This window comes from Parasteatoda tepidariorum, chromosome 5 (genome assembly GCF_982258835.1).
Source record: "Parasteatoda tepidariorum strain Cologne lab strain chromosome 5, Ptep-v5.0, whole genome shotgun sequence".
Lineage (NCBI taxonomy): Eukaryota > Metazoa > Arthropoda > Arachnida > Araneae > Theridiidae > Parasteatoda > Parasteatoda tepidariorum.
The window spans coordinates 92,412,319-92,430,352 of NC_141759.1; the positions used below are offsets into that span (position 1 = coordinate 92,412,319).

At 30.8% G+C, this 18,034-nt stretch overlaps 1 protein-coding gene across 3 annotated transcripts in view; it reads left to right on the top strand.

The window, feature by feature from the left end:
* LOC107450466 (PP2C-like domain-containing protein CG9801) overlaps positions 1-18,034 on the top strand; it is a 154,555-nt gene that overhangs the window by 98,747 nt on the left and 37,774 nt on the right. The window contains exon 1 of one of the 3 annotated variants that reach the window (XM_016066266.4): positions 2,046-2,386. The exons of the other annotated variants lie outside the window; for them this stretch is intronic. Within the exon in view, the coding sequence (XP_015921752.3) occupies positions 2,247-2,386 (140 nt within the window). The 5' untranslated portion in view covers positions 2,046-2,246. Of the gene's footprint in view, positions 1-2,045; positions 2,387-18,034 lie in introns of those variants that run through there. 3 annotated transcript variants of the gene reach the window in all.

Sequence of the window (18,034 nt, forward strand, 5' to 3'; positions counted from 1 at the left end):
TAAAAAAAATATAAAAATACTATCAAATGTAAAGCATAAAATATAATATTAAATGTAAAAAAAAAAAAAAAAAATTTGCATATAAAAAAGGTTGAAGTTAAACATGTGATTTCAAACATATGATTTTACTATTTTTATGAAAATCAAAACACGTTCCAGTAAAATATCAAATTAAATTAAATTTTAATTTTGCAAAAAATAAAAATTTATTACTTAGAACAAAGTAGTTAGTTAGCATTTACATAGATACGATGATTATTTTAACAGTATTAATTGAATTCAGAACATCTAAAAATTAATTCCTAAATTTTTCTAACATGTTACAAATTTGTTCTTAAAATTCTGCTTTCAAAAGATTTTAAAAACATTGTATCTTAAAAGACTATTGAGTTTAACTATTAAAAAGTATCATAACTGTTAAAACTGAGTTTAAAAAAATGTGGTGTGATATTAACATAGTTCGGCTTCTTATGAGAAAATGTGCACCTTTTAAAACTGAATTTTAAAAAAAAATGATGTTAATACAGTTCAACTTCTAAAAATGCGCATCTTTTAAAATGGAATATAAAAAACATATCGTCATGCCATTCTACTTTTTATGAGAAAATGCGTAACTTTTAAAATTGAATTTAAAAAATATATCTTCATAGAGTTCGACTTTTTATAAGAAAATGAGCAACTTTTAATACAGAATTTAAAAAAATGTATATTCATGCAGTTCTACTTACTTTTTATGAGAAAATGCATAACTTTTAAAATTGAATTTAAAAAATATATCTTCATACAGTTCGACTTTTTATAAGAAAATGTGTAACTTTTAAAACAGAATTTAAATATCTATATATATATTTCTCTTACACGGCGATAAAAAAAAGCCTCATTACAACTCTCGGAATGGCAACGCTAGAAAATCAACCAATAATTGCCGCTAAAAATGTCACATGCCAAATCTAGATTGGGTGGCTCAACATATAGCGCTTCTAAAAACGGAAACTGAAATAACCAGAGTGTAAAATATTATGTGCTTATGCGCATCGTATTTTTGCGCATCGTAATTTATTTATTATATATCAGTTTATAGATGGTAACGAGAAGAGTTTTGTGGTTGCTATGGTGACTAATTAGAAGGTAAATTGTTTTTTTGAGTGAGTGTGAGATTTGTTTTTTGGAACTGCGATGCTGTAATTTTATTGTTTAGTTAATGAATCTTTCTTTTATATTAAACGTGATAGTAGTTTCCTTAATTATTTGATTCGAAGTCCTTGGAGTTTTATTTGAGGTCAGTTTATTTTGTATTTTTTGACAAGAGAGAGCATTCTCACAAAACGAGATTTCTTCCGAAATTCAATGTTTTGTTTATGCAGGGTTTTTCCATTGCAATTTCTCTTATTTAAATTTTTAATAGACTTAATTATAGCCAAAATTTAAACCTTTTTAAAGAGATATCAGTTTTAGAAATTTTATCTTAAGATTTTATACTATAGCACATTTCTAATAGGTTTAACGAATTACATGTCATTTATTTGAATTCAAATTTATTTTAATGACTTAGTATTTACTAAAAAGATGTAATTTTTTTTTAAAAAAAAAGTTGTTATATGGATTTGAATGATTGTTTTGAATTCTTAGAATTTTGTGCATTTGCAATGTACCTAAGTTAGTAGCGAGCGAAGCGAGCTTGGTTTGCGAAGCAAACCATATAAGATTGCATAGCAATTTTCGGGGGTTGGCGAGCGTTAGCGAGCAGGGGGCACAGCCCACTAGTATATATTTATACTGTTCGACTTTTTCATGAGAAAATGCTCAAATTTTAAAACTTAAATTGAAAAAACATAATGTTACCACAATTAATTTTTATATGAGAAAATGCGCAGATTTTTAAACGGAATACATAAAAATATATTAATTCAATTCGACTTTTTATGAGAAAATTTTCAACCTAATGTTTATTTTCTTATCTTCAATATTCCATTGATTTCGCCTCTTGCATTTGGCGAGGATGAGAAATAAATTTCAAGCCAAGCAACCAGCGCCAAATCAAACACAATTCATTTCAAAGCAACCCTTGATCCCTCTTGCATCTCCGAATCCGAGCCAAAGCAACTCTGTGCGGTGTTTTTCTCTCAGAGATGCAGCATCAAAACATTCGATAGAGTCCAGTAGGGTTGTTGAAGAAGTCACCAGGGGAAAGTGTCGTCGTGAAATTCTCTTCGATTTAAACCGAAAATTGTGGCGTCTCTTTCGCCATGCCAACGCTAAGGGAGAAAATCGCTGGATTACTGAGGCAAATACCTCATCAAACGGATAATTCTAAATTAGAAAAAAATCCAACTACTCATCCCGGCTCTACGCCCCAGGAATCCTTCATTCAGAAGTATTTGAATGGGTAAGTTCAGATTTTTTTTTCCATTCTTTTTGAGGTTTGTGGGAAAATCGTTTGCGGTTTGTAAACAAAGCACTTCGCTGTGTGTATGATTCGACTCAACGTTCGAAATGTATGACTGGTTGCTGAGTTCCGTAATAATAAAAAATTTTCTTATGCGTTTACCTATTTTAAATATGTTAATTTGGATTTTATCTATTAGATCGTATATTATCTATAGATTTGAAACGTCCAATGAGTTATTTTACTATAGATCCGTCATAAACTTTGTTTTTTCGCTATTTTTCTAAATCTATTTAACTTTGAAATGTATGACTGATAACTAAGTTATGTAACAGAAAATATTATTTATATATTTACCTAATTTAACTTCTTTGTTTTTTCGCTGTTTTTCTAAGTCTATTTAGTTTTGAAATGTATGACTGATAACTAAGTTAGGTAACAGAAAATAAAATTAACTTCTTTGTTTTTCGCTATTTTTCTAAATCTATTTAACTTTGAAGTGTATGACTGATAACTAAGTTATGTAACAGATAAAATATTTATATATTTACCTAATTTAAATGTGTATTCTGATTTTTTCCAAGTTATTAACTTTCGTAACTTGTTACTGATAGATACAGTTAAGATTTGTGTTCTATTTACTTAATTTGAATGTATTTTCGGAATATTTTTGAAGTTATTTTATTTTCCAAATGTCCGAAAGCGTAAACATTTGTTGAAAACTACTAACCTAGTTTAAATGGGTTTGTTATTTGGAATTTTATTTTAAATATATCAAATATTGAAATATTACTAACTGGTACTGATAACTAAATTACATAACAGTAAAAATATGTTGTTACCTAATTGTTCTAAAGTAATAAAATTTTCTTTAAAATTTTTTCTGAAGTTATTAAATTTTTAAAATGTTTGATAGTTGAGTTATGTAACTGTATTTTAGTAATAACTGTTACCTTTCTATAATTAGTAACAGTACAGTATGGAACAATATTGTTGAAATTTATTTTAATTTTTTTTGGAAGTTTTTTTTCCAAGTTATTAAATTTCTTTTTACTGATGCATTCTTGTGATTGCTCCATAATACTGTTAAAATCTTAGTTAAGAAATAAAAACTAATTTGTCGAATGCTTAGCTTCAGATTTAACTAATGATTTATTTTTAATTTGAATTATTCATTTATTGAAAATTCGTTTTATTATTATTAAAGTAAATAGTTACGGTATTGGTAATAACATATCTTTTCAACTAAGCTTGGGGAATATATTATTATTATTATAATAATTTTAAAATTTTATTGGGGGAATCAAGAACATGACGTTTTGTAAAATTTGAGATTTCCTCGTTCATTTTGCTGTATATGCACGTTAAATCTTACTTTATATTATTAAACTCGTTGTTTCGTTGCTAATTTGCCATATCTATTTGCATATAATTTTTTCTTTCGGATTTTTATGTAACTTAGGCTTAATGCAAGAATGTGTATATATTATGCTTGTCAAATTCGTGATTTCGTTGTACGTGTTTTACATATTGTGATTTTATGCAAGAATATGTGTATAGTTCGTAGATTAATCGAAAAATAATGTTAATGTTTGACGAAATATTATGTATTTTTTATTCTTACAATGGCTCTATTTTAAATTTAGGGTTTTAGAACAGTAGAAGCCGAACTTTTAAGAGATAGTAGAACGGTTAAGAAAAATAAAATAATGAAAAGACGAAGTTAAATATTATGACTTCGTTTAAATTTTAGTTTATATTTATAATGCTTTTCAATTAAATAAAAGGCATTCTTTTTAGATAATTAACTTTTTTTTTATCATGCATTGAAACTATTATCTTAAAAATAATCGATTTCTTAATAATAACTATAAATTCTGGTATCATTATTTAAGTTGTTTGAAAAGTATCTTGGCATATCCATTCATATATTTATTTATTTAAATTTGAAAAAAAAGTTTAATTGGTTTTGAACTCAACTAGAAAGCTACATGGAGATTTGTTCTCATCACATTGTGGTCCAATAATTATTCAGCAAATCCTACATTGCCATCCTCAAGCTAATTTCTATGAACTTTGGAGAAAAAAAACATTACCGAAATTATAACATCTAAATATAGAGAATTCCAAGTTAAAAAAGATTTAAATCTTTCCACATTTATTTTTTGATTAAAAAAAAAAAATTTCTTTACCCAATGTATGTACAAAATGAATGTTATTTAAAGATTTAAAATAGTAGTAAAAATATTATATGCTTCATCTCCATAAATTAAATTATAAAGTTAATTTTTCTACAGAGAAATTTAAAAATACTATAATAAAATTTTTTCCTGTTGAAAGCTAAGTATGCAAAACTTCAAACTTTCTTTTTTATTTCGAAAATATTGTGCATATTTGTAAACATTATATATAACTCTCTGTATTTGACTTAGAATTTTTGATATAAATTGATATTGTTCTTTTCGCAATTTTATTTTATAACTTTCGTTGAACAGCCGACCCATTGTTTGGATTTACGACCACCAATGTTAAACTCCGTAGCCCTGTAAGTTTGAATTCAATCCAGAAGACAAGGGAACTTCTGGATTAAGTATTGGGAGAAATTTGTCTTTGTGGAGGACTTTTTTGATGGAACTGACGCTGATTTGTGTTATATGGAGGGGAACACACGAAAACTTCCCACAGTTAGCCAGACGGCAAGGGGACTCTTACCCATGATCTGTCTACCACTGAGGATATTTTATGAGAGCACTGTAATCGGTGCGAGCTGGGTGCGGAATTCGTATCAATATGGCATCGCTGGGATTTCGAACCCCATTCATAGAAGAAATTTGGCTCCGTTAACGGACCCTTCACAAAATATCTTATTATAAAAACGGACCCTTCACAAAATATTTTAACTTAAAAACGAACCCTTCACAAAATAGTTTATCTTTTAATCGGACCCTTTACAAATTTGTTTATCTTCATTATTATTTTGTTAATCGAATAAATCCTACCCAGGAAGGGGGGGGGGAGGAGGAAAGACTAACTAACGAACTAAATTTTGTCTTCGGCAGACGCCTCTTCCTTTATTCGTCCGAAATGAATATTCTGTGTTCAGCAGTATAGGCTAAATACCAAATATTTATGTTTTGCATCGCTAATTTAGTAGCTGCATTTGGTGTTTATTTTTTAAAATTTAGTTTTTTAAATTATAATTTTACAGTGTTGAGCATAATCTTGTCTGTCTTTACAATTTAAAAACTCCTTGAAAAAGTTTTTTTGCAATAACGGACCCTATTTGCACAAATTCACAAAATCGGACCCTGGTTGAAAGAATGTGACTTAACGTTTATTTTATAATCACAAATTACGAGTCATTTTTTTCACAATTTTACAAAAACGGACCTTTCACAAAATGTCTGGACAGACCCCTGCATATTCAAGTATGGAACTTTTTTTTCGTGTGTCCCTCTTCTATAAAACATCGCGTCCTTTTAATTTACGATCAAATTTACTCGCAGCCTCAAAAATTGCAAAATAAGCTTCGAAAATAAAAACTTCGACATTTTGTTTGTGTATTTTACTTTACTACTGAAGCAAAACATTTATTTTAGGGTGACGAGGATAAAATGTCTGTTTTAATTTTTACAATGAAAATCCGAAACACGAGGACGGAGTGGGATGACACGCTCAACAAATCTGTTTGTACAGTCGATTAACAATGAAACCGTCGATTGGAGCTTCTGATAAATTCGGTCGAACGGATTTCCGACATTTATCTCTGTTTAACAGATGTTAGTTCCTGGTTTAAAATAACGAGAAAGCTAGTTTGCATATTGGCGATGTTAGAAAATGGTTGGCTGATTTTTGATTAATGCCCTCCCTTCTTTTTTGTTGTTTAATTATTTATTTATTCAGTTTTCAGTTTCGTGGTGGAAAATACGGAAGATATTTAAAAAAAAATTTATTACGAATTTTAACAGATTTTTCGAACATGAATAATATTCTTTGTATAATAAGGTTGTTGACAGATTTTTTTTTAGATTTATTTAATTATTAATGTTATGATATTTATTTTTTAGTCACGTTACTGTTAAGCACATGAAAATTGATTAAGAGAACCTATTTTTTACTATTAGAAACAATCTAATATATATAATTCTCTTACGTGGCTCCCAAATTTTGTCTGTATTTCTTTTCCGCCGGTGGCAACGTTTGCTTTGTTTTGTTTACGTTACTATTTCTCTTACACGGCGAATCGACCCATGATTGCCGCTAAAAATGTCACATACCAAATGTAGCTGAGGTGGCTCAACATATAGCGCTTTTAAAAAAGGAAACTGAAATAACCAGAGAGCATCAGCTGCGGCAATCTCATACTATTAAGCTAGGCAGAAGTGAGTGGTCTTTCTCGATAGATCTCTATTTTAGTATTTTGTCGAAAGCGCTTTTTTTCACGAATTTATATATTACGAATTTATTTGACGATTTTTGATTTATATTACGAATTATACTATAGCACATTTCTAATAGGTTTAACGAATTACATGTCATTTATTTGAATTCAAATTTATTTTAATGACTTACTATTTACTAAAAAGATGTAATTTAAAAAAAAAAAAAAAAGTTTTTATATGGATTTGAATGATTGTTTTGAATTCTTAGAACTTTGTGCATTTGCAATGTACTTAAGTTAGTAGCGAGCGAAGCGAGCTTGGTTTGCAAAGCAAACCATATAAGATTGCGTAGCAATTTTCGGGGGTTGGCGAGCGCTAGCGAGCAGGGGGCGCAGCAGCCCACTAGTTTAATAAATATTTTTTACAGTTACAACCATTGTTTATTTATTCAGTTTCCAGTTTTGTGGTGGAAAAATACGGAAGATAATTTAAAATAATTTATTACGAATTTTAACAGATTTTGTGAGCATTAATATTATTCTTTGTATAATATAATAAGGTTGTTTTTAAAATATTGACAGATTTTTTTAGCCTTATTAACGTTAAGATATTTATTTTTTAGTCATGTGACTGTGAAGCACTTGAAAATTGATGACAAGAACCTATTTTGTACAATTAAGAAAACGTTGATTGATTTTTGTTTAGCTTTGTTAATATAAATATCTCAAACGCGCTCGTTTTGAAAAGTACTTATTTAATTGAATAAAGCTGTTAATCAAGCGTTGATAATTTTTTTAGTCATATTTTTTTCTTAAGTATTTACTGTGAAAATATTTAGCTTAGTGACTCTAAAACACTTTGAAAATTGATTATGAACCCTAAGCGTAAAATGATCATAAAAAAAAATAACGATCATTAAAAACGCTCTTAAAAAGAATGTTTTTTTTTTTAATAAAAACGCTGATAGAAAGAAAAGTTAATAAAAAGAAAATCCAAAGGGAAACATGAAAAAAAAAGTTCTTTGCTCTGAAATATTGAGACGTTGAAAAACTCAGTTTTCTATGTTACTAGTTATCTGTCTTACCTAGAAGTGGCAGAATTATGTCTATTAGAAACTCTCAGTGAACATTCTTCGCTTTAGTTAATAGGTACATTAAAACAAGCAAAAATGACAAAGAAAATCTAGATTTTTTAAAACATTAAGTGTTGAAAAGATGATGAAATTGACTTGCCTGAATATTATTAAAAAATGAAAATATTGGCAATACAAAACTTATATATAATCTAGTTTCAATTCTGCAGATTCCGCTTTTCCATGTGTTTTTCAGAACATATGTTAACAGGTTTTAGAATTTAGAACATAATCAGGGGTCTGTCCAGACATTTTGTGAAAGGTCCGGTTTTTGTGAAATAGTGAAAAAATTACTCACCTTCTTTCAACCAGGGTCCTGCTTTCATGAATTTGTGCAAATAGGGTCCGGTTATTGCAAAAAACTTTTCAAGGAGTTTTTAAAATGTAAATAGATACAATATTATGCTCAGCACTGTAAAATTATAATGAAAAAAAAAATTTAATTTTCAAAAATAAACAGCAATTGCTGCTCGCAAATTAGAGATGCAACATACAAATATTTGGTATTTAGCCTATACTGCTGAACGCAGAATAGTCATTTCGGACGAATAATGGAAGAATCGTCTACCGAAGACAAAACTTAATTCGTTTACACATCCATCTTTCTTGTTTTCTGCCCTGGGAATGGTTTATTCAATTAACAAAACAATAATGAAGATAAGCAAATTTGTGAAGGCTCCGAATAAAAGAAGAATCTTTTTGTGAAGGGTCCGATTTTAAGTTGAAATATTTTGTGAAGGGTCCGTTTTTATGAAAAGATATTTTGTTAACGGACCCAAATTTCTTTTAAGCAGACCTCTGATAATTTTAACAGGTTTTAGAATTTACCATTTTAGACTATTTTTTTTAATTAAATTTATTTAAATCCCCCCCCCCAAATACTATAGTAAAAACAATTTTCCGAATAATACTTAGCCTAATATTTTGCCAAATATTCGACGGAATATTCGTTACATCCCTATTATAAAATTAGTTTATCCAAAAATTATTCCATACCAAAAATAACTTACAGTAACTACTTATGGTTTATTATTTTATTTAATAATAGTCGAAAAAACTTTGAATTGTATGGTATACAATTTTATACACTGTTTTAAAGTATGCAATTTTATAAGAGAAAAAAAAATGAAAATGTGAACGATATCGGTTAAATAGTATCTGAAAAATTGAATTTTTAAAATTGGTTTTCTCAGTTTCTCTTAGACCGAATTCGCCCAAATACTTTACCCCGCCATGTAAAATTACATTCTTTTAAATGATGTAAAAATTTTATACCTTTCAAATCAAACTAAAAGGCTGAATAAATGGCAGCATTATCATTTAAATATTTTCTTCATCCTATTCCTTTTAAACTACAATGTCGGCCTAAAACCAACACGCTTGATATTTTAGTAAATAACGACGGACCACCAGCTGCACTTTTTGTTTTTTATTAACAACAACAACATTAAGTATAAACAACAACAACAGCTGGAGATATTGTGGATTTCGAAAGGGTTTAAGAGATATTTATCCACATCGAATGTTTATCGAGTCTCATAGGAGAAGTGATGATTTAATCTCGTTCCGCTAGGGAATGGCGCGCATGCGCCAACACACCGCCCAGCCTTGCACTGTTCACATGCAAGAACTTGACAATTTTTTTTGCACTTATACATTTAACATATAATTTTACAAAACTTTAACATTATTGAGTATTATAACTTTAACATAACTAATACTCAATCAGAATCTTTGAGATACATTTAACATTTTTTACATGAAATTCTAATAAAATACAAGTGTTACATAAAATTATATACAAATATTTAGATGAATATACAACTATTTAATTTTCTATCGGCAGTACACTCAATCTGGAAACTGACCTTTTATATACTCCCTTACAAGTTTTTACTTCAACTACCCTTATTTGATTATCTTGTCCAGGATACAGTTTTACTACCCGACCCAAGACCCATTTGCATGGGAGAAGGTTTTCTTCTTTTATCAAAACCATATCCCCGATTTTTAAATTTTTCTGATTTTTTACCCATTTTTTTCTTTGCTGTAAGCTATTCAAGTAAGAAAGGCTCCATCGTTTCCAGATTGTTTGTTCTGACTTGGTAATTCTCTGCCAAGAGTTTAAACGACTTGGCTCTATATCAGTTAGGGATGGTTCAACTATGGCCGTTATCGGCCTCCCTATTAAGAAATGTGCCGGTGTCAGCACTTCTAAATCTTCAACATCAGAACTAAGAGGAGTAAGAGGTCGAGAGTTCAATATTGCTTCTATTTGAGTTACTAGTGTTAAAAATTCTTCGTAATTAAATTTAGAGTTACCTGCTACACGCTTAAAATGAAATTTAAATGATTTAATGTTTGCTTCCCAAAGTCCTCCCCAATTTGGGCTCCTGGGGGGAATAAAGCTCCATTCAATTTTTTCTTCGCCAAAAAATGCAAATAATGATTCCTCTCGATCCCTTACCATCTTAAACAAACAATTAAGTTCTTTATTAGCCCCTGCCATGTTAGTTCCGTTATCTGAAAAGATTTTACGACATTTACCCCTTCGGGCAATGAATCGTTTAAGCGTCGCTATGAGAGCTTGCGAAGTCAAGTCACTGATTGGCTCAAGGTGTATAGCCTTTGTTACTAAACATATGAATATACAAACGTAGATTTTAATTTCAGGACCTTTCCTCTGATATTTATTTTTAATAAAGAATGGTCCGCATAAATCTATTCCAGTAGAACTGAAAACTTTATCAGGTGTTATTCTTTCTTTTGGCAAATTACCCATCTTTTGATTATACTCTTTAGGATTTGCTTTAAAGCAAACTACGCAACTGTGCACGATTTTTTTGCACAAATTCCTACCATGAATGGGCCAATATTTTTGTCTAACCTGAAAAAGTAGATGTTGTGCACCAACATGAAAATACTTAACATGATAGTATTTAACGATTATTTCAGTTAATTTACATTTAGAAGGCAATAAAATGGGATGTTTACTCGAGTACGATAATTGAGAATTTTCTAGTCTACCACCCACTCTCAATAACCCTTCTTCATCTAGAATAGGTGATAGATTAAAGATCTTACTTTTATTGGAAACGCTACCTCCCGACTTTAGAGCAGTTAATTCTTTAGGAAACTCTTGCTCCTGCAAGCAGCGAATTAGATAGGTTTCAGCATTGGACAATTCTCCTACCTTCAGAGGACCAAGAATCCTTTTCTCTGGATTTCTCAAGTTATGAATGTACCTGAAAAGATAACTACAAATTCGAACTATAGTTAGAAATCTATTGCTACGATTAATCAGATTATCAAAAAAAGTTTTGTCATGATTTAAAGTCAAGACTGTAGTTTCTACTGAGTTTTTGGATTTTAGTTCTGGTAAATATTCTTCTTCATTTGGCACTGGACAGTCAAATTCACTCACGAGTTCATCGGACAACAAAAATGAAGGACCATGCCACCACTTTTTGCTGTGTAGAAGCGACTCTGCACTGAGACCCCTTGTCAACAAGTCTGCGGGATTTTCTTTTCCGGTGCAGTGAAACCAAGTATTAGGATCAGTCAGCTTAGTGATTTCTCGAACACGATTAGCCACGAATTGTTTCCATTTTTTCTGAGATCCTCTAATCCAAAACAAAACTACTTTTGAATCGGTCCAATGAAACACTGTGCACTGTCTTTTCTGATTGATGATTTTCAGCACTTTGGAACTCAGACGTGCAGCTACTAAGGCTCCTAGAAGCTCAAGTCGAGGCAAAGTAACTCCTTTTAGTGGTGCAACTCTGCTTTTCGAAGTAACGAAATTTACATACACTTTGTCTTGTATTTTAAGTTTCACATAAATGGTAGCTCCGTATGCAAGTTTCGAGGAATCACAAAAGACGTGCATTTCTACGATGTCACTATTACTGTTAGAATCTAGCACAAGTCTTGGAATTCTAAGTTCTCCCAGGAGCGGTAACTCTTTACACCAATTTTTCCAACTTTCCATAATGCTGGGAGGGAGATTCTCATCCCACGAAACTTTCTTTTCCCATAGTTTTTGAATGAGGCATTTCATCCGTATAGTGAAGGGAGTAAGCAATCCCATTGGATCAAAAATCTTTCCGATGGTCTGCAGAAGAAATCTTTTGGTATTTCGGCAGTTTGAAACGAATTCTAAAATACCTTTTGTGTCTAATATCAAGCAATCATCTTCAGTTTGCCATGTCATGCCTAATACCTTAGCATTATTAGTTCCTAAGTTTATAGGAATATCAACTGGATAAGTGTCAAAGGCTTCTTCTGACCACTGACTCATCAAGGCGGAGTCGTTGCTAATCCATTTTCTCATCTCCATTCCAGCTTCCTTCATGATTTTCTTTGCACTTCGAGATATTATAAGTGCCTCTTCTCGGGTATCTTGACCTGTTATCCAATCGTCTACGTACATGTAAGAATCTAGATGATGTACAGTCGTGGGATATTCCTCTCTGTATTTTTCAATGTGATGTTTGATGGTGGCTGCTAGTTGGAAAGGGCTAGTGTTAAGTCCAAAGAGCAATCTCTTGAAACGATAAATTCGAAGTTTTGGTTTTGAGTCTAAACGAGGATCACTGTTTGTCCACAGAAATCGTACTGTATCCTTGTGCTTATCCGCAATGCAAATTTGTAAAAAAGCCTGCCGAATATCTGATGAAATAGCCACTCGGCTTAGTCTAAAGTTGATAAGTATATCGAAAAGGTTAGGGAAAAGGTTTGGACCTGGCCATAAACAGTCATTCAATGAAAGTTCGTCTACCTGGTGAGATGCTGCGTCAAACACTATTCGAGTTGAAGTTGTAACGCGACCTTCCTTTTTAATGGCCTGATGTGGTAAATAGAACAAGGGTCTATCAAAGTCCGATTCAGAACTCTCTACTTCTTCAATTATTCCTTGATCTAAATAGTCCCGAATGATATTTCGGTACTGCGAATATAGTTCATTATCGAACCGCAATCTTCTCCATAAATTAAGAAAACGTTGTTTTGCAATGCAAACGTTATTCGATAATTCTTTCCAGTGTTTACGGAATGGTAGTTCAACTATATATCGACCATCTTTATATTGTACAGTTTGTTCAAAAATGTTCATGGCTTGATCTTCTTCTCGAAGACAAGGGTCGTCTTTTATGCCGAGAGATTCAAGTTCAAAAAAGCGTTTTAAGGTATCGTCTATAGAATCATCGTTTTTGAGAAGAAGACACGAATTTTCATTATTAAATTTTATCTCATCAAGTCGACCACTCGCGATCCATCCGAATTCCGTTTCTCTTAATAACAAATCTTCATTAACTTTATAAACGTTATCCTTAATTATTCTAAAGAAAACATCAGCATTTAATAAAGCGTGAACTTCTTTCGCTTCAAAAAATGAAGGATCCGCTAATTCTAAAAACTCGGGTATTTTCGTTTTCGATATATCTAAGCTGACACTTGGAGTCAGACCCGTAATTTTATCTGCGACTAAGAATTCAATCGGTTCTTTAAAACTACCACTTTTATTTGAAATGATAGTACTCAATTTTCCCTTCAGATTTTGTTTAGTCGAATTAAGTCCAGCCACGAATGTTTGGATTCTTTCTAATTTAATCCCAAGAATTTCACTCGTTTTCTTACTCAATATATTAACATTTGATGCCGAATCGAAAATAACTCTACATTTAATTAATGACCCATCCCTTTTTTGCAAGAGAATATTTCCTGTAGATAATAAAACATTCTTTTTATTTTCATTAGAAGTATTACTTAAAACCGCATTATGAAGAGAGCTTTTATTTTCATTTTTTATTTCTGATCCTTCGAATGCTGAGTCAGCGATTTGATTTTCTGACGCCAGCTGTTTTCTGTTCTCAGCGATAGCTCGTCTGAAACATAATGTATTCGAATGGCGTTGACCACAATTACATACAAAAGACGATTTACATTCCCACTTTTTATGATTTTTTTTCAAACAAATTTCACATAGTTTATGATATTTAACAAGTTCAAATCTTTTATGCGGTGTTAATTTCAAAAATTTATCACAGCGAAATATAGGATGTGATTCTTTCAAGCAAATTACACAGTTTTTATTCTCTATATTTTCATTCATCAAAACAGTTTTGTTTTTAAATGGGAAATTAGTTGTTTTCTTAATTGTTTTCGTTTCTGAATAACAATTTCGATTTACCGATAAGAGAACAGCTTCGCGTTGCTCTAAAAATGTAATGAATTGTTCGTATGAGGGAACTTCTTTGGTTTTTTGTATTAATTCGAAGTTCTTTCGAGTTTCTTTATCTAATTTGTTAAGCATTATGTTTTGAAGAAAAATGTCAAATAAATCGTTTCGTTCATATTTTAACACTTTTAAAGCTCGTAAATTCTTTTGAATGCAATCTATCATTGCACGAATTTCTGTAGCATTTTCACGTTCTATATTTTTAAAATTTAGGATGGAATTTACATGCACATCAACGATTAATCTTTTATTATCGTAACGTGAATCGAGTGCTTCATACAATGAAGAAAATGTGTCAAATGTGGAAGCAAATTCTTTTACTTCATTTGAGAGACATGAGTTTAAATAATAAAGTTTTTGCGACTGAGTGAGTTGATCATTAGAGGTGATCAAGTCATCAAACTGATTTTTAAAGGTACTATAGTGTTCATATCTTCCCGAGAATGTTGGAAGTATAATAGGTGGAATTTTTGTGTTAGTTATATTTTCAGTTTGATTACTTTGTTTAACATCGTTTAAAGTTGATACAGTTTCTTTTTTAGAATCAATTATAAGTTTGAGGCTTACCTCCAAATCTTCTAGACGAGATTCACATTGTTCGATTTCTTTTTCGAATTCCTCTAATTCTTGATCAGTTATTTTTTCAATACCGAAAGAATGCACTCTCAATTCATCAAGCTTACTTTGTAATTGTTCGACTTTTTTCAATTTCACTTCAAGTATGGTATTATTAGGAATATCTTCAGATATACTATCGACAAAGGTTTGTATTCGAGTAATATTTCCTTTCAAGGAAATTTTTGCTTTATTTAGTTTCACTATAGTATCCATAGTTGTAGTTTGATTCGAGCGCTCCGTGTGCTCGACGTGCCAGACAATGTCGGCCTAAAACCAACACGCTTGATATTTTAGTAAATAACGACGGACCACCAGCTGCACTTTTTGTTTTTTATTAACAACAACAACATTAAGTATAAACAACAACAACAGCTGGAGATATTGTGGATTTCGAAAGGGTTTAAGAGATATTTATCCACATCGAATGTTTATCGAGTCTCATAGGAGAAGTGATGATTTAATCTCGTTCCGCTAGGGAATGGCGCGCATGCGCCAACAACTGATTAAGTGCAAATTGTATATGCAAATGAAGTCTTAAACATAATTTAAGACCAAATATTTATATATATTTTATTTTATTTGTCCCGATATTTCAATGGCGATAATAGAATCAACTGCTGCCAACATCTTTGTCAAACGTTTTTGAAAGAATTGTTCTATGAAGCGATAAATAGTTAGCTGTTGCAAATAATAAGGCGTTCTTTGTTAAATACATGCGAACGAAATTCTCCTTGCTGATTAAAGATTCGAGATCTTTGTCATTGACACAATAACAAAGACACGATCTAGGGTGGAAAGGTGTTTTTAATTTATTAACTAAATAATATTTCTATTATCTTATCTAATGTTTCTCGAAAGCATGGCAACAAGACCGTTTAAACTTAATCATGAAAAGTTTTTTCGTTGAGAGAGTTAACGGAGTATAGAAAGGAAATTCTCACCAAAATAGAATTATTTTTTTAATTATTTTTTAAATATTTAAATTATTTGTCCGTTCTAAAGCTCAGACAATTCTTTATGGTAAGAAATAGTATTTAGTTTAATATTATAGTTTTGTCTTTAGTGTAAAGCAATTGGAAGTAGTTTTTTTTTTTTTTTTTTTTTTTTTTTTATAAATATTTTATTTGGCGGTAGAGTTTTAAAATATTATTTATCACTTAAAAACTTAGCCAATTCGATAGTTTTTTCTAGTTAAGTAAATTTCAGTAAAATTAATAAATTTTTCTCAATTTCAACTCATTTTTATGATTTCAAACAATGCAACGTTGAAGCAACAGAGAAGGGAGAAGGCCTCAGCATGGATCATTTTAGTAGTTCGACGTGGCGAACATAAACTGCACAGTGGAGGCTGATGAAATAAGAATTATGTCACTATGTTCGGTCTACTAAGCTGCGCAGTGGAGGAAAATGTGAAAGATATCATTTTAGACTACTATAGGATCAAATTTCTTGTTTATGGTAACCTGTGCTTAGACCTTTCTTCAAGAAAGTATTGGTTAAAGTACCTTTTCTATCATTGAAAAGTTGCATAGGCGATTATCTTTTTTACAAAGCTGACTTTTTTCATATTGCTATTTTGCGCAAATTTCATAATTAGCATGAACGATGATTAACTATTTTAACGTTGACATATTTATTTTTCTCATAATCATTATTGAAAAAAAAAAATAAATAAAATGAAAAATAGCATAAGAGAGGATAAATTTTATTCAAATAAATTAATGCAGATAAAATTCTATTTTTCTTTCTTTAAATTGAAAACGATTGTTATCACTTATTTAAAAGTAGAATTTAATTCTATTTATTGTATAGAAATTCAACTTATTATATTTATTGACTTCTAACATCTAGCAATTAGCGTTGATACTAATATTCCAACGATTGTTATTTCTTGACTATTTTAATTATGGCGCGTTTATATTCATTGTTTTTTCGTATCTTTTTTCTAAAAAAAGGAATAAAATAGGTAAAGGAAAAGGTGTAATTAAAATTCGTACATTGAAAATCCTATTCAATATTGTTTCTCAAAACTAATAAACGACTATTAAACTGTCGAAACAATGTAATATTTTATCATTGACTTCAAAAAATAATCGGCCTTTGTCATGGCTCTTATTTCAGAACGCGTAATTTCTGTCCTTGGCATTGTTTTATCGATCGTCTGTTCTTTTAAAACGATTTTGAAAGTTATTCCTTTAATTTTCGATTCTACTTATTTTATAAATAAAATCAAATTCTAATTATATTAAAAATTAATTATATTTAATCTCTAGCTTCAAATAATTAGCGTTAATGCTAATACTCCTATTAAAAATATTATTTTTTTTGTTGATTATTTTAATAATGACATTTATTACCTGATTAAAAACTTCATTCACTTCAAAAACTTGTTTCAAGTGCTTCAAAAATAGGCGTCCATTTTCAAGACTCGTCAGATGTGAGTGAAAAAACAAAACAAAAGGGATTTTAAATAATAAACGTAAAGTTGCCAACGAAAAATGAGAAATAAAACTAGAAAAAACACAATATCGGAGAGCGAAAAGATATGTAGGTATGTACTTTATTTACGATGCATTAGAGCTGAACAATGGGCTATTGGCGACGGTCTGGGAAACATTCCAGCATGGAAGACATGCCATCGCCATTTTAATCCTCTGCAGAGGGGATGACTCCCCTGTTTTGGTAGCCTGCCGACCTGCGCGCAAAGTCGAACACTTTAGAAGAATAGTTTAACGATGACCGATACCGAGCACTCTCGGTTCCTACGCAGGCTGGTCAAAATGGCCATCCACCCGCTTATTGATCACAGCGAGTGATGCTTGACCTCGGTATTCTACTGGAAACCGTGTCTTTACGATCAGCCCACACTGCAGGACGAGAAAAGATGTAAAACAGAACAAGAAAAACCACAGTAGCCGAGAGGGGCAAATCAGGATTCATTGCATTTCCTCGCGCTATGGAGAGGTGGGGAGAAACTAACGTCGTTAGCAAGGGAATCAGTATTCATATGAATGAGACAAGATTGCGGGGAATCACAATGAGCTGATGTTAGTGAGGTTGAAATAATTTTGGTACTGACGAAATTGAATTTATTCCCAAGATTCCAACATTGTGCAGCAATTGATGGTTTTTCAAATTCTTGATAACGGACATATCTATCGTGTTCTTTAAGTATAAATTTTAAAGCGTACCAAGGATGTAGCTTGGCTAGATCAGACAAACTAGACGTGCTTTAAAATTTAGACTTATGATTGATGATTTTTCGCACCAAAGATGTA